Genomic DNA, 27907 nt, shown 5'->3' with positions numbered 1-27907 from the left:
GGACAATAGAATTTTTTTCATTTTTCATGTGCACAAGATTTCGGGGCCAACAATGTCACTAACTCTTTTGATGTGGTGTTGCTTAGTCTTAAAACTGTCTATTTCATTGGCACCTGTTAAGATGTTGCTTTATCTGAACAAATTGGAAAACATGGTGAAACAATGTAAGCCCTGTTTTTTTCTTCATTTGAGGGTGAGGAGAAACAAAACAGACTAGCATGGCGAGGATTGCCCTCAAAATGCTATTCTGTGATAGCAAAATGAAACTGGTTAGATGGCAGTAGAGGAGATTGGGAGCAGAGTGGGGCCAACTGGTATGGAAGATGGCAGAAACTTGTTKAAGAGATGGAAACTAAGAAAAAAATGGTAGAGAAAGATGAAGATAGTACATGGAATGATGTCTGGGTATGTGAAGAAAACTAATATTAAAGAAATTTCTGGGGAGTATCACAAGAAGCTAAAACACATAGGAATGCAGATAGACGGAAGAATAAAGAACACAGGCAAATGGAAAACAGCGATGGAGAAGAGGAGCAATAGAGAGAGATTTGTAGAGGATCTTCAGGGGAGGAAGTGAGGTTTGTGAAGCAGGAGGTCCATACAGAACATTGAAAGCTGAGTTTGCTTGGCTGGATGATTTGTTCATGGGATCAGGAGTTAAGTGCAAAGAGAGGGAGCAACAGGGAGAATGATAGCCAAGAAAAGGAAAAGTGATATAATTATGGACAGGACAGTAGCTGTCCCTAAGAAACATAGGCTCACAAGGGAGCAGGCTTCCCCGCAGAGCTGCAAGCTTGATCTTCTTCATTGTCAGGAAATATTTGTGAAGCCTTTTGTCACATTGCCCTTATTTCTCTGCTCCAGGCTCAGCTTGTAATAAAACTAGACTGCTATTTGCCATTTATGGTTTTAATTAAGAATCAGATCTATATGCCAAAGCTAACAGTTGCAGATCTGCTAATCACTCATAAATACAATTAGGATGTCATACAGTGGATTTTCTTTCTGGTTTGGGGGTCTTTTTTAATTTAGAATAAAATGTTACAAACTCATCAGACAGTTAAAATGTTGCTACACCTTCGAAGTCAAAATTACAAAAGTCAAGCCTGTGTGCATGACATAATTTGATTTTCTTATGACTTCATTATAAAACAATTATTATCATGTGCTCTTTTGCACATTTTCTATCCATACCTCATTTGCTCCAAAGCTGAGGCTCAAACTGCACAGCATACTAGAGGAGAGAGTGCTTCTGACTTCTGTAAGCAATGAGTGGAACACAAATACCCAAGGAAAACAAGTCTCATCATATTTATTTAAAATTTTATTATGTACTTCCTTCTGTCTTAAAAGTTTTCCTGTTGTAGTTGTGACATCATTCAAATTATCTTCTACTGATACTTAGTTTTACGTGTTCCCAGTTAAGTGTGCTGAGAACAAACAATTGTAACTGAACACTGGGAGCAGAGTCTCAAATATTTGAAGCATGATACAAAAGGAGGTTTAAAGCTCATTCTGAAATTTCTCAAACACAACATTTGTATTTCTTAGACAYTTTCAATCTCAAAATAGGAAATCAGATCTATATGTATGTCTCACTTTACAGGTATTCTCAAAATCATTATTTGTGATGTATCTGAAGAAAACATTGAATGCTGTAGAATAATCCACCAGGGTGCTTTTTTTTTTTTTTTTTTTTTTTTTTTTTTTTCTTTTAATTGAACGTTTTTCAGTGGAGGTCTGAGGTGATTCAGTTAACACTGACCCATGTTGCACTGTGTGCTCTGCCCATAGGGCAAGGCAGGAGGCGAAGAGCGTGACTCAGAAAAGGAAACTTAGTCTGGCATTTCCTAACTTTTGAGCTCCTAATTTGACAATCTTAGTTACATTTACTTCTCTGCAGTTTGACTGCAAAGCTATGTTTTAGGTAGCAAGATTGAGTCTGAGGAGAGTGTTTCCCACCTGCCATGCAGTTGAAGCAGATTCTTTAAATCATCATATGAAAGCCTGCCTAGTGATGTGACCACAGCTGTCTTTTCTGAACAGTGTGCATGAAGTCTAATGACTTAATCTACCAGTAGCCATTCCTTTGTAGAGGATTAGTGTGCCTCTTCTCAGAATCTTTGCAATTTGGTTTCATGCACTCTGATTTTCTCAGACTTAGTTTTAAAAAATCGGCACGTAGCAGTCAGCTGTTATAATACTCTAAATCCCAAACATCACTTCACATGTGCTGTTCCTTTAGTAGCAAATAAAAGCCATGAAAAAAAGGCTAATGGGACGAGTCACATGAAAGGGGCTTACACAGGAGGGGTTCTGTATTGCTAATAGAGATGCCCGCTAATTATCTTCACTGAGTATGAATCAGCAAACGCAAAAAACCTGAAGTATATAAAACTCCTGTTAATTTGGTGAAATGAAAGCAGAGTGATCACTGGTTTTAAAGTAATTATTGTCAGGCAGATTCATAACTGCTGCAAGCTCTCCTACAAGCTTCCTGTGGTTGAGCTGACCCTGGGACAAGGTTATATGCAACCAAGGGGAGCTCCTGCTCTGTTGCCAACCTCTTTCTTCTGTCCCAACTCTGTGGAAGTTGCCTCACCCAAACCGTGTGTTTCCAGTTAAAAGCAATAAACAAAAAGTCAGTAGATTTCCAGAATTATGCAAGAAACTGCATCTGACTGGAGACCTGGACCTGCATCTCCACAGTTCAGTTCCCTGTACTGCAGTGATTTCTTGTTGTCTCTGTGTAGCTCCAGATCTGTCAAGGCTGTATCACTCCAGTCTACATCAAACATGTCACAGTTCTGTGGCATCAGAGGGGCGTTCAGGCTGTCCTGAGTACTCGTGGGGGTCATCAGCAGAACAACAGCTCCACACATCCCGCAGTCCCTGAGGGTGGGCACACAGAGGCTGCTGCTGGTGTCAGTAGCCTTTAGCTGCAGTGGGTCCTTGGGACCAGCCTGGATCCTCAGGGTCACCCTGCAGGCACTCAATCCGTCCTCCTCCCTGCTCTACCTTGCTGTAACACCCAGCTTGCCTGACTGCTCCTCTCTGAAAATATTTCTTCCTTCCACCATTACCTTTTTCTAATGGGAACTCAAAAACATTGCTTTTGCACAAATGAAGATAAGTAACTGTCACCTTAAATAGGGTCAAGGGAAGGACCAGATGTGTGAGAGCTGGTGTAATCACATATGAGACACTGGAGATGAGCCACAGAAGAGGGATGGGAATGCACAGTAAGTGTAGAACCTGAAATCACTGGGTGAGAAAACATGCAGGGGAACAAAATTCAGTTCAGCACAGAGATAGCATTAGGGATGTTTCAGGAGACGCAGCAGTACTGAACTGTGAATGTAGCTCAGGGAAGATATTTTCATAGTAATGAAAATAGTGAGGAAGRGCATGTGAAAATAAGATTTTGTGAGGGCTGAGTATGCACTGTGGAGATCAAAATTAATATTTCAGACTAGAAATACTGGAAAAATGTGGGATGAAACAAGCAAGACATTTTTCGTCCCCTTTCCATCACAGCACCACTGTCAAATCCTCACAACTTCTTCAGATCCATTATTTTTACTATCTGGTCAGTGCACCTCCTTTTTTGGTTTTGGTTTTTCCTTTTTTTTTCACATTATATGTGAGAACAATTGAAGAGGTGGAAAGTTGCATGGGAAAAAGGATAGTAAATATACAGATACACAGCTGAGTGAAGATTTGTTGCTGAGGACATTTGTTATTAAAGTTTGATAAGGTTGCAGTCTGGCCAGCAGAAAAATGGGCAAGTTCCTGATGAACTGCCTGAGGCCCCCAGATGTCCCTCCTCTGTGACACAGAGAAGCTGGAGTCCTCTAAAGAGTTGTCAAGACCAAAATACCTTTTCTTGATGGTGTTTGTAAATTTGCAGTTTACAGACAGGTAGTGTAAGATAAAAGTGGAACAAGAGGAAAAATCGGTTCTGTTTTTCTTTCCCTTATATTTATTTCWCTGTTCCCCTACCCCTGTGGATCATTAGAGTGCCATGTTAGAGGMCTAAAGTGACACTATCATCAAAAGAATTCCTGAGGTAATTAGCTGAAACTCACTGAATCCTTACAGAATATTCTGCATCCTGRCACTCTGCACTGACTCCTTGCAGCCTACAGCAGTGGAGACAGGCAGTGTTTTTTCCCTCTGTCATGGCATTACCAGAAGGAAGGTTAGAAGATTTCTAAGATTATTGAGCAAATCCATTTCTTCCTAACTTGAACTASAGGCTCAAAGGTCTGCTAATCCAGAAGTCTCTAATTTTAATTTAAGGTATCTATTCTTACATCTTCCACGCTTTTTCTTTTGCTTCAGCCTCCACAAAATGAGCATAAAACTGATCTTAAAAGGATTACAGGGCAGATTTATGGAGCTTTCGGTGTTTATGCTTCTAAGTGAAACAGAATAATTTCATTATTTTTCACTTCCTTAATGACTTTACGTGGCAATCTTCCTTCTTTGCGCTCTAAATCGATCACACAGACTGTAGGAGCAGAGCTCTTGTTGACATCAGGAAACCTCCTGGATAATTTCTCCCGATTGCCTTGATATATTTTAAGTTTAATTTTTTTTTTTTTTAAACAAGTGTTTTTTATTAGGATTTCAGTTTTTCCCACACAACATTTCCAGCACTCCATATAATTTTTTTTTCACCACATTCTCTGGATATATATTTTTATTTTTCTGTGACCCTTGTGTCCTGGTGCTCAGGATTAATTGCAGAATCCAGCACACTGATAAGGGAACAAATACAATGTTTAATAAGTTTTTAATAATTTAATAATGCCATCTTCTTGGCTAAGGCCATTTCATAATGCACTTCACAGAGGCTACATATTGGCAGAAATGTAGGCAGTTAAGGATGTCCAAGCTCTTCTGGGGAAGAAAAAGCATGGCTTACCACTCTGGTCTCAATCCCACAGTATATTAACTCTTTTAGTCATGTTACACTATTCGCCCCAAATGCATCACAATTAGGTAGCAGTACCATATATCTGCTGGTTTTTTTTTTCCCTCCGAAAAATGCATTATGTTACAAGAAAAGGTTATTTTTACCCCATGAAATTATATACAGATGTTGTATTAGATGTGGTTTTCACTTAGAACCCCTGTATTTATGCGSCTGAAAAGGTAGACTAAGCACTTACTTTATTCTCTTAATTCAGTTTTGTTACAGCRATTTTCTCTAATAAGAGAGATCCTCCTTACCCAGTGGGAAAACAGATGTCCCAGTTTGAAAAAGCACTCCTTGTTCAACCTGTGTGATTTTCAGCTTTTATYAGCTGCTTTTATCGTAGATACTGAAAATAGATTGAAACAAAAATGCACTGTTTACACAATGAATGTGTAAAAAGATGTGTGTTTATGTGTTTTCCATCCCATAGCTCTTGCTTTGTGAAATTGCCACCTGTCAGATGGCTGACATGCTCAATGAGATGAAATTTGGCACCAATGGACCTCACTATTTGTTGATAGATGAAGTTATTTCCAYGTCATTATCTGCTCTGAGAGCCAGGGCGATCCAGCTGAGTCATTCTTTGTGCACACAAAGGAGGTGTTATTGTGGGATCTCCTTGTAAACATACACATTAATAAAATCATGTGCTCTCTGAGTATGTTTCCAAGCTGAAAACCCCTAGGAAGTGTTTGTGTCCCTCTTCCATTTCAGGATCTAAATCTTTAGGGTAGGAGTGGCATAAGTGCCTAGCACAAGGTGCACTGTCTTTCTGTGTGCTGCATTAACTGCACAAACCTGGCAGTGTCTGACTCAACAGTTCATAGCTCCAGATAAATCTCAGAGTATGAAGTGTGAGGAAATTTTGATTTATTGCAGAAACTTCTATCAGTATTGTAATATATATATAGGATAAATTTTTATGGTTGGACATTTTGGATGCCTTACTTTACCCCATTAATCTCTTCTGCAACAAGACTTTGGCCAATCTTTGCTTCAAAACTTTGGGGTTTCAATGTCATCTTTGCTGAATTTGTAATGGAGTGAATCTCTGAAAGGGGGACACCGCTTTTCAAAGGGTGGTTTCAAAGTTGTTCATTGTATATTCTCACAGAGAAAGTTGTAAAGTGATCATCTCGACTGTGAGTCAAATTCAGTCTTTGAAGTCTGTTAAATATGTAGGTTTCTGAGAAATGGGGATAAGGTGTTGTTTCCTTTACCCACCTCAGTTTCTAGCTCTAATCACCCTAACTGTGAGCGTGAAATAACAATGTCATTTAACATCATAATAGCCACTGCCTGATCACAACCACTGAAACCTGCTTCCAGGGACAATCCTCAGCAGGTGATGAATGTCTTTACAAAATAGCTGACCATGAAGAGTTTCTGTAGATTCATCGCTAAACCCCAGTAAGACATTAGGATTTGATGAAATGAAGCCAGCTCTAATGCTGCTAAGAGCCAGCTCTTACATCTCAGCATCAGTGTTTACAGCCAGTGCTGCCTCAGGAAATGCTCCATCAGCACTAAGCATCCGAAGCTTGGACTTTATTGTTTTCATCCTCTGTCACAGTCAGAGTTCAAAGGCATTAAGAATATCACCAGAAGAGATGTAGCTCAAACACCATCATTCAGTTCTCCATCATCTCTGCCCTTCTGTGTATCAGGATGGTGAAACAGGCGCATCTTTGTTGCTGACTTGTCACATCCTGGTCAATTGTCAGCGGTGACTTTAAGAGCATAAGTGAAGTTTTCCATTTTGACCTCTTTCCTTGTGCAGGCAGGAGGACACCAAACTTAGGAGCAGAGTCACAGTATGGGCTTCCACCACCAGCGTTCCTGACAGACTTTGGCATTTACTTCAGGATGGACTCAGGTCCAGCTGATCCTGTTACTCTTTGGTTTGCTGCCTGTGTTCAAGTTCACATGTGGTTGTTGCAAGCAGGACGCCTGGTGAAGGCTGACAGATCCATCAGTTTTTGGGGAAGCAGATTATGCTTCCTGGTTTCTTCTTCAGGGGTGGCACAGAAGTTGCTGTGGGTGCCCACCTGTGCAGGGCTTCAGTTGTCTCAGTTCTTCTGAGCCCTCCTGTAGGTTGGTAGGTGCCTGGGTGAGTTTGTAGGCTTTCAAGGGAGAGGCACTGGAAGCCACTGGCAGAAGTGCTGTTCAAAACTATGGCCCAGTACATGCCCTTACTGACCTTCTGCAGGCTGTCTCTTGCAATTTCTCCTCCTCAGGAAAGAATCTCCAGCTGGAGACGTTCACACCATCTTAATATCTAGCCTTCTCCCTTCCTGTGCTCTCTTGCCTTCTCTTATTGCCCCATCTTTCCCTAAACCACCCTTTTCTGTCTTACTGTATCGTTGTCTTTTGCTTCCTTTCTTGCTTCAATTACCATCTTTTATCTTCTTCCTTTATCTTTTACATTTTCACAAGTCGTGCAATAAAGCCTGAGTGTCTTGTCCCCAAAACCAATGATCATTCATTCTCAGAGACAAAAAAAATCCACCAAAAACCTCACAGACATTTTCTGTGTATAAGTGACCTTGCTATCCTGACTTTTCACGTGCTTTCACCTTAACTAGAAGCAAACCCAGATTGTGCATTGTTGTGTTATATTGGGAGTCCAGCAATAACACTGTGAGAACTTTGCAACTAAGGAATTTCTAATTTCCCTCAGTTTCTGCACAGCAGCCTACAGGCTGAATTTTTGTTTCATTGTGCTGTGACCTGTAACATGGATTTTTTTTAAGTATACTTATATCTGCAAGATGAGAGATGTTTTTATATATAAATTCCATACTGATATCACAATATTATTTCATATATCTGAGCTTACTTGTCCGGTGATGAATCTGATTTTGGTACCTGGTATCATTTAATGCTGTGCAACTGACTTAAAATCCATGCCCAAAGAACACAAACCCCTCACAATCTAGCTTTAGTGCTGTAGTACAAAATAGTAAAAAAAAAAAAGAAAAAAAAAGAAAAAAGGAGCAGTAACAGCAGGTAAAACATATATTGTGGGGGAAATGGGAAGTTGAGAGTCAGGACCAGGAAAGCAGGAACAATTAGTCGCAGCATCAAAGATGGATAGGAGGTGGTGATGAGCTTGTAATGCTCAGTCTGTGTCAAACACAAATCCTGTGCAGGCAACCAGGTGTTCCTTCATCCACTGCAGGAAGCAGTTACTGAAGCTCGTTAGGAAATGACAGTGACTTATAGCAGCATCTGCAGGAGCAGAACAAAGAAAGGCTTTTGGCATCCGAACCCGCAGCGCAAAAGAACATCAGTAAATATTGTGCCTGTAGTTCGGGCCAGGAAACAAATGCGCCCACATCCCCACGACAGACTGATAAAGCACTCGCCCTGCTCCTGCCTTGGTGGCAATGCCAGTGCCTGCACACTTGGCGCAGTCAGCAGTGCCAAGAGCCACATCATTCTGGGATCTGCCGGTGCCAGCTCGCGCACATAAGCAGTGTGGAGATGCAGCCTTGGAAAAAGAGGTTGTTGGCTTGTTAGCCGGGGTAAAATGATGTATATGGAAGAAAAAAAAATTGGCAGGTCTGGATTTGGGTTTGATTTCTTTTGTGGTACATGCAGTTGACATAGCTCTCAATCAAGTAGGATTTTTGTGACTTCTGTGGTAACGTAGATTAGGGAGCTGCCTTCATTTTTTCCATTCTGGCCTTATAAACCGAGAAATATGTTTTCTGAGGACAGTGTGAGAGCAGAGAGTGGTGCAAATTTGTGTACACAGAGAGAGTAAGCAGAAGGGTGTACTTTCTGGTTTATGGCAGAGGACGTTTTGGCAGATGAAAAAGATTCTAATAAAATTTTGACCTTTTTGACTTACTTTTTAATTGACTTCTGAGGCAGTGCTGAGCACACTCTGAACTGGCTCACCTCAGAGACCAAACAGTCATTTTCTTTTGTGGACAGAAAAGATTCAGAATTTAAGCCTGTCAAAGGTCTGGAAAAAATGGAATTCTGCTTTGCACAAGAAGAGGAAACCTGTTTTGTGCTAGTACTTAAGTTCATAGAACAACATAATAGTGTAATAGATCTGCTGATGTCTTTTGTATTAGATCCATATATCTGAGGGTTTTATAGGCTGTTATAATCAGAAGCTGTTGGGCACTTTTTATTTTATTTTTTTTTCAGCAGCCTAATTTAGGTCTATCAGAGGAGATTTGTCTGGGTATTTTTATTTCTGATAATGCATTCAGCTTCCATGTGCATTGTGTTTATGTGATGTCTGTAACCATCTGATTTTATTTGCTAGTAATAAAAAGGAAACACATTAGTTTAATACTATTGATAGCAATTTTCAGCTGTGCTAGGCACAGAGGGTGACTAGAAACACTTGATGTTCGTAGCTGGTTTTCACAGGTATAAAATACTTCAAAAACTTCAATACTTCAAAAATGCAAAACGTGTTCTCAAATTACTTCACTTTTTTTTATTTTTTTTTTTCTGTAAACAAAGCCCGCACACCATTTTAAAAGTAGTTCTTCCTTAAAAATTGGGAGACCAATAATGAAAATACAAATTTAAAAAAAAAACAATTTTTAATGCCAAACCCCAGTGTTTCTTAAATGGAAACACGGGAGTTCTTTCTGAGGGGGAGTTTCCTGTCTGTGGTGCAGTACACAGTGCCTTCTCCTGCATCCAAATTTCTTCATCTGGTCACATTCACAGATGTATGTAATCCCAGGAGCCCCACTCAGGTCCTGTTCTCCTGTGGTTCCACAGTGATATTTTAATGGTGAACAAACTTCTGTTACAGTGAGAGGTGTTCCACCACCCCTGGTGTTGCAGAGTTTAAATGAGGCATCATCAGAAAGGCTCAAGGATACTGTTTTCCCTCTTTGTGTCCTCTGTAATGCAGAAATGTAATTTAGTTATTATCGTTGCTGCCCATCTTGTTCTTGGGTTGTGTCTATCTCTTGCTCCAATAAAGTTCATCATCCTAATGGCCAGTGATTAATTATCTCCTTCAGAGACTATCTGATTTCGATATCTGCAGGGTTTAGCAAATGATTTCATAAAATATGATTTATCTTCTACCAAAAAAAAAGTTGTTTTAAGCTTGGGGTCAATTAAAAACTCACCATAGTAGGTTATCCTTGATTTTAGTCTCATTTGAGGATATATTTTCTGTTAAAAAAAAACAAAACCAAAGGAAAAACAAAGACAAGGGCAGCTTTTGTGTTCTGGGCTTAAATATGTATAGGTCTGTTCTTGTTTAGTACATGTATTTTAGTCCTGATTTCTCACATCTTCAGGAGTTTCATTGCGAATAGAATTCCAGATCTTTCCTGCTCTCAAACATTACCCAGCACTGCTTATGAAAGGAGATTTGGCTGGTTTTGCATTCCATACAAACATCTGGAGTAATGTTATGCATCATATGGTATAAAAAAGCAAAATGCACACTACCTGAGTAGTTAACACTGAAGTTACCCTATTATCTCAGGATTACTTAGGCTTTTCAGTGTTACCTTATTCACTGAGATTAAAAAAAAAAAAAAAATCTTTCAGGAATCAAAAAAAAATATTTACTGTTGGGATGGAATGAAAACTTTTTTTTTTCTATGCCCTTCAGATCTTATATTTTTCTGCTACTTCTTGTGGACATTTATAGTGTATCCCTTGGAGTAGAAATTTATTATTTCCAACCCTAGAAAATGCCTGTTTTCTTCTTACAGTAATGGCAGAAGTGGTGCCCTGTGTAAAAAGTGTAAGATAATCAGCATTTAATGAAACTAGTTTCTATTCCCAGTTCACTTATTCTTGAAATAAAGTGTTCTTCATCTTTCTTTCCAATAGTAATTAGGTCAGAAGGAGAGTTAGAAGGGAAATCCTTGTATTGTTCACTTATATAATGGTATCAGCCTAGTTTTTGCATCATTTCTCCAGATATATATCATTTATAGAATTCTTGGATGAAAATGAACTTATTCCTTGCTTGTGAATGCATCCCACAAAATCCTATTTTCCAGTACCTAAGAATAGGTTCTATAGCAGTACTAAAGCCCCTTTCTGTATTTGTAGGTAGAACATAGCCCTCTTAATGCTGGTAGAGCATGGCATTGCATATAAATTACTTTCCTTTTTTGTAAAACAAGTTTGTTTTCAGTGCACTCCTTTAAGAATTGCTGCCTCTCATCCAAAGAGATGTGTTTGGTTCATAACAAGGGAGCTGCTTGTGATTAAGCATTTAAAGTATTACCGTGTATTTTTTTAATTTTAAATATGCATTTGGTGTCCCCTGTCCACCCCTCCCCCTGCCTTTTTTTGCCCCTGAGCTTCCTTCATTTCTAGGGTACGGAATTCCTCTGCTACATTGCAGCCTTGGCATTTTTTCTTGTAATATAAAACTACTGATAGGTTTAATATTTAATATCTCCTAGAAGGTAGATGTTGAAATATTTTCCTAGTACTATTCTAGTTCTAGTCTCAGATTTGGAGGGAGGATGGGTGTCACACTTGTTACTGTTGTAGTTGAGCTGCTTGTTATCTTCTGTTTGAGGTCAGACTAACAGTTGGCTCAAAAGACCTTTTCCTACAGAATGTATTTGACCAGTTGTAGCTGACAAATTTTGTTTTCAGCTGAAGATCATAACTTTTGCCTTGGTTTAATCTCTCCTTTTTCTGCCTTTAATTAAGAAAATTACTTCTTTTTATTATTGCTACAAAGTTCTCTCATCTGATTCCCAAGGACTTTCTTCACTGCCCTGTGCCTCCACTGAGTTGCACCTTGCATTTTTCACAGCTTCCTTAGAGACTAAAAAATGGAGGTTTGTACCTATGTGGCAATGTCACCGCTTCTTGCCACCCCCTTGCAGGGCTTCCCTTCTGCTCACTCAATTCCTCCACTTTCCAAAACCATCCTGAAACATCTTGGCAAGTTTCTTCAAAGAATATTTCAGATGACCTCAGAATAGTCCATTGTGCAATGGAGGGGTTTCTTACCCTTCTAATTTGGAGGGTAAGTTTACTTCTGGTCCCAGGTGGAGCAGTTTAATTCTGAGAGAAGGACTTAGAAAACAGGCTGTACCAGTGAGATGCCAAAGAATTTAGAATCACTGGGAACAGGTCTGTCCACCTTGTCATTAACTATCATCACCTCCTCTCTAATGTCAGATACTGGGGAAGGACACTGACAGGTTACCATCAAAAACTATCTCTTCTTTTGTTGTTCTTTCCATCTGGTACCTGGGTTCTCCCAGTGTCCCAAATACAGTGGAACACTCAGAAATTGAGTGACCATTTTACAGATATCTGCCCTTATCTTCTATTTTATTACGTATTTTTTAATTATCCATTCCTTTGCTAAACTAGGCAACAAATACAAGCCAGCTTTAGGACAGGTTGGCTTATTGGGAGTGCAGACATTTTAATGAACTAACAAAAAAAGTGGGTTGTAGGGTAGGAATCAATATCTTGCACTCAAACTAAATGACCTGAGAGGCAGAAGAAACAAGTAAGTGATGACTTTTTGGTATTTGAAATCCTTAATTAGGCATATACTAACAGTTAGGAGGTAGTTCCTCTCGCTGGGATGTGAGGCACCTCAACCTATTAACTCTGTAAATGAATGTTTAAAGGACATTAAAGGAGCTTTGCTGGTGTTTTCTTTCAACTGTTACCCAAATGAGCCAAGCAGGTTGAAAAATGTGTGAAGTGATTAATTACACTAATTAAAAACACTTTATTTACACTTACTCTATAATTTATCATTACTACTTTTGTCAGTTGATCGAAGGTGAGTGAAGTGTTGTTTATAATTGGTATAGGAGCTAATTAAATGGTCGTTCAAGCACGTTTTGGTCTATTTCCTTTGTCAATTAGAACTGGCATCCTAATAGATGACTGATCAAATGGAGATGTATAGCACAATAGTAGTGCTACACTTTACTACTTACTTGGAGAAGGAAATGTGCCCTGGGAAGCCAACTGACTTTAAATCTCAAGGAGAGGAAAAAACACTTCTAGCACTTGCCTGGTATTTTTGTTTGTAACTTCCTATGAAAAACTCAAGTAACAAACATGCAATTACTTCATGGAGGTGACTAGGTAGATTTTTCTGTTGTTTGCACTGTAATTATTTTAGCCAATTCAGAGGTAATTATTGCATAGATTTGGAATACTGAATTAATCATACCCTTACCTTGCAATAATATAGCTCTGTATGTAACTTGTCATTATCTGATACTTATTTTATAATGGAACAAGTACCAGATAATGTATTACTGAATAGTTGTTCCACAATAAATTCTGCTCTGTAGTATAATACACTATTCCTGTTTAATAATTCAGCCTTTGTATTTATTTGTTTGTTTGTTTTGAAGATTGACCAAATACTGCTATAGTATTACCTTGAATTGTTACATACTGTGAAGCTAAAATGTTTGAAGTATTCCCTAAGAAATTGTGGTCTAAGGATTAGGAAAGAGGAGCAGATATTTGACAGGCAGACACTAGGGATAGTTTGTCATTGCTCTCCCCAAGAGAGCAATTTCTGTTGTTTCTTTTTGGGAGTTCCTCCTTTACAAGAAACCCACATTTAGCTTTGTGACACAGCAATGGTGCTACAGCATGAGACAGAAAAATATAAATATCTCTGAGTGTATAATGGAGATAACCCACACTCCTGTGGCCTTAGCTTGCCATCCTGTAGTTAAAAATATGTATCACAAATATGGATTGTACTTAAATCTTATCAGACTTTCCCTTGGGAAACTGTCCTTAAGAACAAAGGGGTCCAGCAAGGGTGGACGTACTTTTTAATTGAGTTCAAAATTGACTTCCTTTTAGAAGGAAGTCTTAATGGTGCTGGAGCAGACTGTTCCTATATGCCAAAAGATGAGCTGGTGGGGAAGAAGACCAGCCTGGCTGAAGAGGGAGCTTCTCCTAAATCTCAGGGGGAAAAGGAGAGTTTATGCCCTTTGGAAGAAGGAGTAGGCAACTCAGGAAGAGTACAAGGATGTCATTTGGTCACGTAGAGAGAAAATGAGAAAAGTGAAAGCTCGGCTAGAACTCAATCTGTCAACTGCTGTGAAAGATAATAAAAAGTGTTTTTATAAATACATTAACAACAAAAGGAGGACCCAGGAAAATCTCCATCCATTATTGGATTTGGATGGGAGGGGGAACATTGTCACCAAGAATAGGGGAAAGGCTGAGGTATTTAATGCCTTCTTTGCCTCAGTCTTTATCAGAAAGGCCAGTTATCCTCAGGGGAACCGGCCCCCTGAGCTGGTAGGCAGGCATGGGGCGGAGAATAGACCCCTTGCAATGCAGGAGGGATTTGTGAGTGACCTATTGCGCCATTTAGACACTCACAAGTGTATGGGGCAGGATGGGGTTCCCCAGAAAATGCTAAGGGAGCTGGCAGAAGAGCTCAACAAGCCCCTCTGCATCATTTATCATCAGCTGTCCTGACTGTGGAGGTCCCAGAAAACAAGAGATTGGCAGATGGGATGCCTGTCTACAGGAACTGTCGGAAGGAGGAGCCACAGGGCTCTCAGCCCAGCCTTGGTGTCGGGGAAAGTTATGGAACAGATTATCCTCAGTGTGATAATGTGGCACAAACAGGACATGGGATCAGGCCCAGCCTGTACAGGTTTAGGAAAWGCAGGCTTGACCAACCTGATCTTCTGTGACCAGGTGACCTGCCTAGAGGATGAGGGAAAGACTCTGGACGTAATCTACCTGGAATTCATTAAAACTCTTGAGACTCTCTCCCACAGCATTCTCCTGGGAAAACTAGAAGCCTATGGCTTGGACAGGTGCACTCTTCCCTGGGCTAAAAACTGGATGGATGGTCAGACCCAAAGAACAGTGGTGAATGTTGCTGTATCCAGTTGGTGATCAGTCAGTAGTGCTCAGGATTGGAGCCAGTCCTATTTAATATCTTTATCAACAATCTGGACAAAGGGATGGAGAGCACCCTCAGCAAATTCATGGCTGACAATAAACTGGACAGGAGTATTAATCTGCTGGAAAGTAGGAAAGTTCTGCAGAGAGATCCAGACAGGCTGGATCGATGGGCCAAGGCCAGTGGTAGGAGGTTTGAAAGGCCWAGTGCTGGGTCCTGCCCTTGGGTCAGAAAACCCCAGGTAGCTCTCCTGGTTAGGGACAAAATAGCTGTAAAGCTGCCCAGTGGAAAAGGTCCTGGGGTGCTGGTCAACAGCAACTGAACATGAGCCAGCAGTGCCCAGATGGCCAAGAAGGCCAATGGCATCCTGGCCAGTGTCACCAATGGTGTGGCCAGCAGAACCAGGACAGGGATCGTCCCCCTATTTTCATACTGATGAGGTCACACCTCAAATCCTATGTACAGTTTTGGGTCTCTCAATACAAGAAAGACATTGAGGTGCTGGAGCAGAGCTGGTGAGGGGTCTGGAGCACAAGTCCTATGAGGAAAGGGAAGCTGGGGTTGCTTGCCTGGAGAACGGGAGGCTCAGGGGAGACCTTATTGCTCTCTACAACCACTGAAAGGAGTGTGCAGCCCAGGTGGGATTCAACCTCTTCTCCCAGGGAACCAGCAACAGGACAAGAGGAAATGGCCTCACACTGCACCAGGTGAAGTTCAGGTGGAACATCAGGATTTTTTTTTTTCACTGAAAGGGTGGTTAAGCATTGGAAGAAGCTGCCCAGGGAGGTGGTGGAGTCCCATCCGTGAAGTGCTCAAGCAACAAATAGCAGTGGCACATAGCACCATGGTCTAGCTGACAAAGTGGTGTTTGGTTAGAGGCTGGATTCGATGATCCTGGAGGTCTTTTTCAGATGAAATTTTTAGGTTCTGATTTTTCTTCTTGGTTGGTTTGGTTCTTGTTTTTTTTTTTACCTTGAATGACATAAGAAGAAAAAATAAATGGTCTGAAGACAGCATAAAGGACAGACAAAATATTTTAATTCCAAAGAAAATACTGCTCTTGAAAAAGAAGAAAAACAAATGTTTTCATTTTTTTCCTCATTTTTGACCCAGCCTTGAATTATAATAGTAGTTTGGATTCTTTGTGTCACTTTGTTTCCCATAATCAACTGTCCTTGGATTAATAATAGTCTTACATTTAAGACCACTCACTTCCTTAATTTTGTTTTTGAATAGCTGCACCTTATTTTGCAGCATTGTGTGTCGTGTTTTCAGAAGGAAAAGCAGTGGCCCCTGAAGGAATCCTGCCAGTGCAGAACCCCATCTCTCAGGGGCCAAGGTGCACAGCACAGCCCCAGCTGTGCCATTGAGCTCACCCTGCAGCCTCAGCAGAAGCTGGAAGATGCTGTGGAACCTCTTCTGTGCTATGGCTTGTGTGGAGCCTGTAGCCCACCAGGTCACATTCCTGGCCACACGCAGTGTGCTCAGTGCCACGGACCAGCTGGGTCAGTGTAATGTCAGTCTGTGTTTGTTTGGTCAAATGCACCGTGGTAGGAAGATGGCAAGTGTGGGCTTCAGTGCGGCTCTTTCAGTAAGAGAGAGCTGCCTCTGCTCCTGTTCCCTGTTTGGTGTGAAGTAAGTGTGCAAGGTACTCTTAGATCCTTGACACCTCTTAAACTAGTAAGTTTAGAAATAAAGTAATAGCCATATAATAGCCAATATAAGTGCCAGTAAGAGGGGTAGGTAATATAAACTAAGAAGCCCTTTCCCATCACTGCCTGAATGGAAGACTCGTTTTCCTCTAACATGACATTTCCTGGTCATGCCTGCCAGCACCTGGGCCTCCAAACCACAAAAGAAAATCCTCTTTCTCTTTGCTGATTCATAGAAAAGTCTTCTGCTCTCCATCACCTGTAAAGTTTCTTTGTGGGTTGTCTCCCTGATGTAAGCATTTCCTCCATCTACATCTTGTCCTTTTCTTGCCTGTTTTCTCTGCTCCAGCAGCTTTACCCCACTTAAGTGCACTTTGTGTCCCAAGCATGACACCTGTCTCCCCCTCTCCTTGGAGCTCCTCACTGAGCTGGGTTACAGAGGCCAAGGTGAGCAATGCAGGGAGGCTTGCATCCTGCTCTGCTCGAGCCTAAGAGGAAGGTGAAGGTATTATCTGCAGTACCTGTCCACCAAAGTGGAGACAAGTTAAAGGACTGATTCATTTATCCTTCTCCATCATTGGAAGTCAGTCCACAGCGGCGTCTCTTGCAGTATGATGGCTCTCACTTAGTTTCCTGAATTTTCACTCTTAACTCGACTATTTTAATACAGGAGGAAAGTGGCGCTATGTGAATCAGTGAGAAATTAGTAAGTACCACCAACCCTGAATAATCCAATATCAATATTCTTTCACTAGGATTTTTTTTTTTTAATGTGGTGGTGAAAAACATAAGGGAGAACAGGTATTTATATCTTCCCCATACCCTCACATGGAAACAAATCATAGCACAAATTTTTAAAGTGATACTACAGATCATCAATATCTGCTATACTAAATCTTGTAAAGCCCAAAGTGTTTGTTTTAAATGGAACAATTGTAGTAATTATGTCTCATTAAGGGAGCTACTAAAACGGAATTGTGCTAGCACTTAACTAGTGATTTCCAGTGTCTAGATGAAAATAGAGAATTTCCAGCTGCCTTTACTCTTCTGCAAGCAAATGAAAAATAGTTAGATGAATGCTTTCTTCTACCAACACAACGGAGCTTAAATTTTAGCCTGGAAGAAACAGTAGATTATTGTCAAGAGCCATCAGCATACAGAAGAACACAAACAAACTTATGAGTGAGCTGCAGGCTCTTCAGAAAGTTTGGTTTTACCTTCAGATTGAAATCTGAGGAATGCTAATGAGAAAAGCAATCCATCTTTTCCCTGTCAGACAAGGTGGGGCTGCTTGTAGTCCCTAAATCCTGAAAAAAGAACTCATGTCTTTTCATGGTCACATTGATAGATCTCAAATTATCTTCTAGTTTGTACGCTTGCTTTAGATTTTGTTATTTACAGGTGAGCAGCCACTACTCTATTTTAAATTTGCTTTGTCTTATTTAAAGTTCTAGGCTTATTTAAAATATCTCTCTGGCTGTCTCTTTAAAATTAATTTGTAATTATTAAAATGTATATGTGTTTTAATTGTTGATTACTGCTTGTCAAGGTACAAAATAAAAACTGCTAAATAGAACTAATATTTTAGTGAACTTTAAACTATGTGTGCCAAACTTTTTCAATTCTCTTTTTCAAAGGGTTGGATAAGTTTCTTTAATTGCACAGAAGTGTTTAAACTAAATGGTGCAGGGAACCCATGTATGTGTTTCTAGCTGGCGATGTAAATCCCCCGGTGAGCCACAGTAATATGAAAGCAGCACTTGAAAGCCAGATGCAATGAAAATTTAAACATATTGCGTTCATGGCATGTGATAGTTTAATCATTATTTAGGCTTTAGAAATGTCACAGCATAATTACTTTCAGAATGAGTACAAACACTTTCATGCACAAAAATTGCTTTCGTGCTGCAACTTTTGCTTCTCATGGGAAAGTTACGCTTTTGTAAAATTTCTGAACTTGATCTTGTTCATCATTTGATCACCAACAAATTTTCAGTGAAATTCAAAATCCAAAAGATTGAAATAAGCCCCACAGATCTTTTTAAAATTAAGCATGTGTTTTCTTTATGCTATTTTAAAAGAATCTGTGAAAGTATTTCTTTCATTTAAGAAGAAATTTTGCAACAAAACCAGTTAAATGGAAAATGCTAAGTAAACCCTATTTGCAGAGTCAGGGAATGAAAAGTACCAAAGGCTGGATTTATAAGCACCCATAGAGGATTAAATTCAGCCCTCCTATGGATATGATATATTTTCAATAGCCTCACAGCATACATGGAGCCCTGCTTCCTTCTGTGCTTGTAAGGAAAATACAGGGACCAGAACTTAGATTCTGAATTTGTCCTATATCTCAAATGTTCTGATGAATGCAGTTGATTTTGCAGTATAAATTGTGTTGATATGTAAAATAGTGTCAAAATCCCAGTCTACATTTAGATGGAAACACTTTCTCTTTACATAGCCTACTACAATTTGTTTATAATATGAGCGGTTCAGGTTGGATTTTGGAAAACAGCAGTTATAATAATTCTGCCATTTCTGAGAAATAGACTAGTGGAAAAAATACTCTCTGTGTAGTTCGGGGGTGGGATTGTTTGCACATTTTCTAAGTGGAAATCTTTTTGGAACAGCTTTACATCCTCACAGCAAAGACTTAAAGGTCATGAAAAACTGCCTTTGTATCAGGAATGCACTGGAAGTTATTTCTGGTAAATTCATTGGAATTTTTCCATTGTGAGTCTGTTCAAAACTGAACTTACCATGTGGTCTGTGGGAGCAAAATCATTGTAATATTTTCACATCTCTTAAGGTTTGTGTCACCTTCTGTAGTCTCGTGAGCTTGTTAGTGCTAACCAGAAGATGCACCTGTCATCCCTGTAGAGCCCCTGAGTGTGCTCTAGATGGTAGCTTGTGGCTTGAGGGTGACCCATGCAATTGATGGCCAAGGTATAACCCTTTTCCCTCCTCTTGTAGTTCATGTCCTGGGCCCAGACACCAAAAGAGACTAAAATCAGTGGAGACAGAGAAAGGATTAAGTGTGTATTCTTTAATGTTGCTCTCCATGTATCATAGAATCACAGAATGCGAGTTAGAAAGGACCAATAAGATCATCTAGTTCCAATTCCCCAGCTGTGGATTAAAACATGTTCAACTACACCAGGTTGCTCAGGGCTCCATCCTACCTGGCCTTGAACACTTCCAGGGATGGGTTAACCACAGCTTCTTTGGACAGCCTGTACCCATTGCCTCACCACACAGGGAAGAATTTCTTCCTAATAGCTAATCTAAAGCTACTCTGTCAGTGTGAACCCATTGCGCTGTCACTACATGTCCTTATAAGAAATCTCCCCATCTTTCTTGTAGGTTCATTTCAGGTCACTGGAAGGCCACAGTTGGGTCACCCTGAAGCCTTTACTTTTCCAGACTGATCAATCCCAATTCTCTTAACCTTTCATCACAGGAGAGGTGCTCCATCTAACTTGGTGGCCCTCCTCTGGACTTGCTCGAACAGATGTCCTTCCTGTGCTGTGGCCCCAGATCTGGGTGCAGTGTTCCAGGTGGGGTCTCACCAGAGCAGAGCAGAGGATCAGAATCCCCTCCCTCCCCTGCTGCCCACGCTGCTTTGGATGCAGCCCAGGACACGTTTGGCTCTCTGGGCTGTGAGTGCACATGGCTGGGTCTCAGCCTCTCCAGCACCCCCAAGTCCTTCTCAGCAGGGCTGCTCTGGATCTGCTCATCCCCAGCCTGGGTTGGTACTGCAGCTGCCCTGACCCAGGTGCACCTTGCACTTGGTCTCATTAAACCTCATGAGACTCCCATGCACTTCTCCACTGCTTGAACTTGTCCAAGTCCCTTGGATGGCATCCCATCCTTCAGGTGTGTCACCTGCACCGTCCAGCTTGGTATCATCTCCAGATTTGCTGCAGGTGTCTGATACATGGTCTCAGGGTAAAAATTGAGAAATTTGCTATGTGCAAATGGTAAGCTAAATCACTTATACATGAACCTAATGAATATCAGAACATGTTTTAGTTTCACAGAACTACTAAAAAGCTGTGGAAAGTGCCAGTGTTCATGGTCCTGACATGCCCTTCAGCCTGGCAACCCCAGTTCAGGCTCACTGCCCATACTTGACTCTCCTGCTGTGTGGTGCTGTGGTGGGGAAGATAAGATAGTTGACAAAACAGTTGTTAAAGATTCACTGAGAACAGGGTGTGTCCTGCATGAGGAGAAGAGCAATTAATATTTTAAAAGATGCCATCCATCCCTACAGGCACCAAAGTGTTACATCACTGTGTGTTCGGGACAGTGGCAGTAATCAATAGATCTAATGTGCTCGGGGCTCAGGGAGGGACAAGTTAGCATTTCCCAGGCAGAACGAGTGGATATAATTAAGTGAAATAAACAAGGCTTATCCTTAGGGGGAAAAACCCTCATCAGCTATTCTGAGTTGAAAAGCAAGAGTTCTTTATCAAATAGTATGGTTGGATTTGTTCACGCATAGAATTTCTTTGCCAGTCAAAACCATGTATTTCTTGCAAAGAAAGCAATGTGGTCGGTTGCTTGAATATGATGACTGAGTGGTAAAGAAACAAAGTAATGTATGTACTTTTATTATGGATAAGTGACATTCTGAAAATCTGAAGTCAGATACATCTGATAATTTCAAGGTTCACTTGACAGATAATACAGATAATCTCTGTCACTGAGACTTTCTGACTGCTCTCAAATCCTGTCCCCACAGGRCCCAGCCTCCTCTCCCAGAGTGCACTCCAGCTCAATTCCAAACCTGAAGGATCCTTTCAGTAYTCAGCCAGCTACCACAGCAACCAGACCCTCGCCCTGGGCGAAACAGCRTCCGCCCAGCTCCCATCCCGCAGCAGTCAGGCCAGAGGTGCCATCCAGAGCTACAGCCAGGTAYGTGTCCTAAGCAGTTGTGGTCTCTCATACATGAAACTGTGGAATTGCTCCCAGGAAAGGGCTGTCTGRTGCTTGTCCACACCTGAATTTCTGCCTCTACTTTCTGTCTTGTTCAACACACCTGCAGCAGGGTGGAGTTACCATCTTGATTTTTGTGAATCTCTGGTGGGTTGGCTTGCATAGTAATAAAGTAATCCTGATTAAAAGGSAGATCTGCATGCCAGATTTGCTTGCTTTCACGCATATATATTTTGGTACTAGCATGTTCAAGCATTTAATATTCAAAGCAAATTTCTGTGACTGTGCTGATTAGGACCCTAAGATCTAGGACCTACCAGCATTGGTCTGAGCACATTACTGAAAGCAGGGAGTGCCAGGAAACAAAAGCAAAACCAGGCTGATGCCAGATGCGAAACCTGCTTGGGATACCATGCATCACATGGCGCTATGGCCTGATATCAAGTGAAAGAAACTTTTCTTTTTTTTTTTTTTTGCCGTATACTGTAGGACAAGAAGTCACCTCCACATTTGAAACATTTTTAAAGATTGTCTCAGATACTCAGGAAAACTTTGTAAATCCGTCTGCCTGTCTAAACCRTCTCTCCTGGCTCTGACATGTAACCCTCTCACCTTCTGTGCTTTTCACTGTAACATCAAAGTCTCTYGGTAGAAAGTTAAGCTGCAGTTTAGACAAAAATTTCAAGCGTTCATGCCTCTGTACATAAASAAAGTCTGACTGGATTGTGTTGGTCAGCACAGGTTATTTTCTCTGTTTTGATGCTAACTATCCCAGCAAAGCAGATCATCTCAGTGTGACACCAGGACATTTTGCAGTTCAGGATTCTGTAGAAGAGAGTAGTTATTTGAATTTCAAAGCCTTAAATTGCTAAGAGATTTCAAGTATTATAGTCATTGCACMGTTTGTGGGGTTCTGAGAGACTACAATATTCTATTCTCTCAATTTGCTCAGAAAAGCTCCCTATCCTCCAAGACTGAAACATGAAATAAAGCTCAGTTAAATTAAATTTCAAATTGGGTAGGTACTTTTTTTTAATACARTCTTTTACATTGAAAGAGACCTGTAAGAACAGAGTCCAAACATTAACCCAGTATGCCATCAATAAATCATGTCCCCAAGTGCACATCTGCATGTCTTCTAAACACCCTCARGGATGGTGACTTGATCACCCTCTTAGTTAAAAACATTCTTCYTGATGTCCCACCTGAACCTCACCTGGTGCAGTGTGAGGCCGTTTCCTCTTGTCCTGTTGCTGGTTCCCTGGRAGAAGAGGCTGAACCCCACCCAGCTGCATCCTCCTTTCCATGTTGTAGAGAACAATAAGGTCACCCCTGAGACTCTTCTCCAGGCTGAACAACTCCAGCCTCCTCAGCTGCTCCTCAAAGGACTTGTGCTCCAGACCCTTCACCAGCTTTGTCACCCTTCTCTGGACACTCTCCAGCACCTCAGTGTCCTCCCTGCATTAAGGGGCCCAGAACTGGATGCAGAACTTGAGGTGTTACCTCACTAGTGCTGAGTACAAGGGGACAATCCCTGCCCTGGTCCTGCTGGCCACACTGTYGCTGACACAGGCCAGGATGCCACTTGGCCACCTGGGCACTRAACCAGCACCCCCAGGTCCTTTTCTGCTGGTAGCTTTCCAGCCACTCTGTCCCCAGCCTGTAGAGCTGCATGAGGCTGCTGTGGCCAAAGTGCAGGACCTGTCACCTCACCTTGTTGAACCTCATGYAGCTCACCTCAGCAAATYCMTCCAGCCTGTCCAGATCCCTCTGCAGAGCCTGCCTACTCTCCAGCAGATTAACACTCCCAGACAAATTGGATTTGTTTGCAAACTGGACAACTCCAGCCCTTTGTCCATATCATCGATAAAGATATTAAACAACACAGATCTCCGGGGAATTCCACTTGTGACAAGCCACCAACTGGATGCAGCACCTTTCACCACCACTCTCTAAGCCCAGTCATCCATCCAGCTTTTTACCTAGTGAAGAGTGCACCCAGCCATGCCATGGGCTGCCAGTTTCTCCAGTGAATCTTGTGGAAAATAGTGTCATCTGGAGTTGTGCTTTTTGAAAAACATCATACCCTGGGGGTTAGCTTGGAAGAATGTAATGTGGTTTTCAAGGAGTCTGGAAAAAGTAAGATGATGGAAAGAGAGCAGGTTATGAGAGCAACAGAAACAAAAACAAAGAAGAAGTGAGAGGGGAAAGAGAAAGAAGCTTTTTTTTTAAAGGCAGGAAGGAAAATTGTGCAGTTGTGTAGAGATTAGAAACAGATATATCCTTAATATATATTTTATTATGCTCATTGATAGAAAAGGATGAATTTATGGAGGGTGAAAAATTAATGATGTAGATTTTTTTTTTCGTTGAAATTACAATGAGCAGACATTGCTTAGATCTGAGAAGCTCCCATGGACCATCTATTTCAGAGAGAACTGGTTTCCCTAAGAAAGGTAATCAGTAGGTTAGTAAGGCAACATTTCCTATCCTTTGTTGTTCTTGGTATGAGAGGACAGAAAATAGATCTTCTTATTAATTTCCTCCATGTTGTGGGGTAGATATTCCTGCAGGAAAACAATGCAGWGAATTTAATAATTTTTCACACCATGATCCTACAAAGGATACTTGACAACTTCAGATGAATTCAAATATAATTTAAAAATATTAACAATTACCATATAAAATATTAATTAATACCATAAAAAGTATCTAAAAGAGACTTTAAAAGAGGTAAACAGGAAGAAGAAAATTCAAAAGCCAAAATTAAAAAAATTCTGAATAAAACCATTGCTGATCCCACAATTACAGGGGAAAAAAGTCAATCCTAAGAACTGTTTTGCTATACCTGTTATAATTAAAATAAGCCTCAGGAGCTGAAGCTTCTCAGATTATGATCATTTCCTTTGGTATTTGTGTGCAAGGAATATAGCTATCTCTCAACATGAATGATAGTCCAAATGCTTGCAAAAACAAAAAAAAAGTAAATAGTCCCAAGGCCAGCTGTGACAGCAAGAACAATTTGTGATAATGCAATTGTATAAAAAAGAGAAACTAATTAGTCTTGGGATTTCCTGTATAGTGCTGCAAAGTGCAATCTAACATTTTTGTCAATTTGGTGGAGTTCATTATAGATCATAGAGTTTTTCCAGTGCTTAGACTACTTTAGAGTACAAAACTTTTATCTTCAAAATACTGCTGGGGATAGGATTTCTTAGCAAAAACTGCTTCTTTGGCAGGGAATTACTCTGCTTCCTCACTGAAGATAGTTTTTCAAACCCAGTGTCCAGACGCTGATATATCTTCTATTAATCAATGAAGTTTATTTGTGAAGAGTCTGTAGTGACCTCTATTAAAAAAAGAAAAAAAACAACCAAACAAAAAACAAAGAAAAAAAAAAAAAACAAAAACAAAAACACCAAGACAGATTTTGGAGATGAGTTGCTCAAAAATGAATCTTCTATTTGGACCATGTAATTCAACAGCCAGGTTTACTGTCATCTTGAGAATGGTCATCTGTGCAGAGATATCACAAGAGTATAAAGTAGAGCATGTACTGACTACAAAGAGGGGTTTTCCACATGCTCTGTCATGTGTTTGCAAGGGAACAAGAAAGGAAGTTTACATTCTGGATGAGGACTTGTTTAGCAGTTGGTGATGCTGCAGTCTTCTCAGAGGCTGTGGCATCTACACRGGTAAATCCCTGCTGAGTGTTATGCTGTGCATCTGATGCTTCTGGACTGAAAAAGCTGGCACAGAATTGGAAAACCCTAAAAACCAAAAAGTAGATGGAAAATAAAGATGATTAAAAAGTCCTGAAAAACCATGTAACAGTTAGTGTTCTAACTTGTCTCCTTTTTCCTATAAACAAGTCCTAAGTTTGCCATTTATCAGCCCACCACACCTCATTAGCAGGTGAGTGCTAGAATGGGTTGTCAGGCAGAAACTGTAGGTCACAAGATAATTCAGACAAAAGCTAAAATGAGGATTTCACTTCTGGTAGGGTATGGCTGATGATGATGTGTTTGAAACCAGGTTCCAAATATGAACATAAGAATTTTTCTGTCTTAAAGGAAACAAGACAATATTTTAAGATAGATTACTCTTATTACAGCACTCAGAGAACAATTCAGTAGTGGAGCTTATGTCAGTGGAGATCTATAACGCTGCTTTCATCCTGCAGTAGGCAATGACTATAGCTTTCCTTGCTGCTTTAAAACTGGAGATGGCCATATCTGAACCCTCTGAAAAGATCTCATGCAATTCTGTTTGTGGATATAGAAGACTACAAATGCCTACCTTCATCTATATATGTGTGACCTTTGAGATTAGGATCAGGCAGGCTGACAAATTTTCCTAATAGTGTTGGAATTTTGGAATGGAACAATGGACCAAAATCAGGAGAAAGAGATAGAATAGGCCACATTTGAGGGATCCACTCTAGCAACTGTTATTGTATAAAAGCATTTGAACATAGGTAGCATCTTCCCAGTCAGGTCAGGAACTTACAAATGACATGAAAGCAATCCTGCAGAAGAGAGGCCCTTCTGCAGGTCCTGTCCAAAGACTGAAGTGTGCATCCCATGACTGGAGAATGTTGAGCAATTGCCATGCCCTCTTCTGCCCATTGTAAGAGTTTTGATAGAGGCATCGGACCACAGCAGAGTGATAYCTTGAGTGAAGCCTTGTGGAAGTTCTTTGGGCTGACAAAAAAGTRTTCCTCTACAGACTGGCAAGTCTTGCAGTCTCTGAAAAAGCTCAGAGCATCACYGAGGCTGTGAAACAGAGCTGCACTCTTGGAGTGTCTCTAGAAAACTCTAGTAAGGATGATCAAGTTTTCTGCCTAAAGCTACCAACACCAATATTGAAAGCCAGAGCAGCCTGGAGGGAGGTTTTCCATACAATTTGAACATATAATTAGAAAATTCTCCTTAGAATCAGGAGAAAGGGTCTCCTCATGGACCATAGTGTAATGTATACAGCTATGTTAGTWTTCCTCAGATGTGACCTTGTTTGAGATTTTAAGGGCAAAGAGATCCCTGAAGGTTCTAGAGAGMAAAACAAGCTGATTGCTAACCTAAAGTTCATCCAGACCTAAGGTAGGCAATGCAGACTTAGTCAAACCTCTGGGAGCAATCTCCAAGAATCAGTATACTGATTAATAATTAGTAGCTGACCCCAAAGTTTCACTTAAGTTGTCTAGCCATCTAGGATTTTGTAATTCCTTATCCATGAAAAATTTTCTGCAGAATAARTAGGTCAACACAGTTATTTGCACCTCTCAGTTCTACTCTATGAAACAGAAATCTTACATTGCAGTCTTTGATTTAATCTTTTAAGTTCCAATTTAAATTTTCAATTGGAATTGTAAAAAAAAAACCAAAAACAAAAGAAAAACCAAAAAAAAACAAACCCAAAAAAAAATCCCAAAAACCAAACCAAAAAAAGCCAACAAATAACTACAACAACAAAAAACCACACAAAACCAAGTGAACAACCCCCCAAACCCCCTCATTTCCTGGAATTTAGGGCATTAAATGCTTGAATGAACAGGCAAACAACAGTTAGACTCCTATAGACTCTCCTATAAYCTAACTGGATACCCTCAGTAATTTTCTGTATGAAGCTCTAAAGATGTCATTTTGTATCAGTAGAAAATTATCTTCCTAGTAACATTAAATGGGAAAGAAAATATTTTTATAGCTGTATTAATGTTCTCATGGGTTTTTTTTCTCACATTCCTGCTTCTAAAAAGGATATACCAGAATCCATATATTGAATCCAAATAGGCAAGGCTACTTTTCTTTGGGATGCCAGGGGGATGAAACCTCTGTGTCTTGGAATAGATATTTATAGGGCTGTAGTAAGAAAGTCCTTGTTTTTTATTCACATCTATGAAGTAGGTTGATGCTAGAGAATATAATTACTGAGAAGCAAATTCACTCTCAGTTTATYAGCTTAAACACAGTTTTGTTATCAGGTTGACAACAACAATGGATAAATGAAAAAAACAAGGGAAAAATACCATTTTACTTCATTCTCCCATATCAAGTATGTCACACTGCAGGGTGAACAATGATGTGTCTTTATGGCTGTCTTAAGCAACAGGTAGRGAGAAACACAATGAGAAACTAAAACACATTTTGTCTCTGAAAAGATGTGTGGAGAACCTTACTGYACACTTGGCCCTTTGAAAAAACCTAAGAACCTCATGGTACATTTAAGACAGGTCTGAGATTAGTCAYATCCTAGAAAATACTGCATGCTAATGTTTTCACTGCAATCTGTTCAKCCAGAACTTCTCTCCTTCACACAGAGCAAATGCTTAGCTTTTTAGAAAGTGCTATACACTGCATTTTTAATTAAACATTTAATTATTGTGTCCCACCACTACACCTTGTTCCCTATAACAAATGATCATGAAATGGGATTTGGGTTTGTTTTTTT

General features: G+C 40.3%; 1 protein-coding gene across 1 annotated transcript in view; it reads left to right on the top strand.

Annotated features, from left to right (window-relative positions):
- The window catches only part of CTNND2 (catenin delta 2), a gene marked incomplete at its 3' end in the record, with an annotated part of 536496 nt that overhangs the window by 326699 nt on the left and 181890 nt on the right, over positions 1-27907 (top strand). Inside the window, exon 6 of the mRNA XM_057390373.1 lies at positions 21267-21607. Within this exon, the coding sequence (XP_057246356.1) occupies positions 21267-21607 (341 nt within the window). The remainder of the gene's footprint in view (positions 1-21266; positions 21608-27907) is intronic.

Source organism: Malurus melanocephalus, unplaced genomic scaffold, assembly GCF_030028575.1.
Source record: "Malurus melanocephalus ecotype Western Australia unplaced genomic scaffold, MMel_1.1 scaffold_25, whole genome shotgun sequence".
Classification (NCBI taxonomy): domain Eukaryota; kingdom Metazoa; phylum Chordata; class Aves; order Passeriformes; family Maluridae; genus Malurus; species Malurus melanocephalus.
The sequence above is the reverse complement of the archived record's forward strand: the minus strand, read 5'-3'. Positions and strand labels throughout refer to the sequence as shown.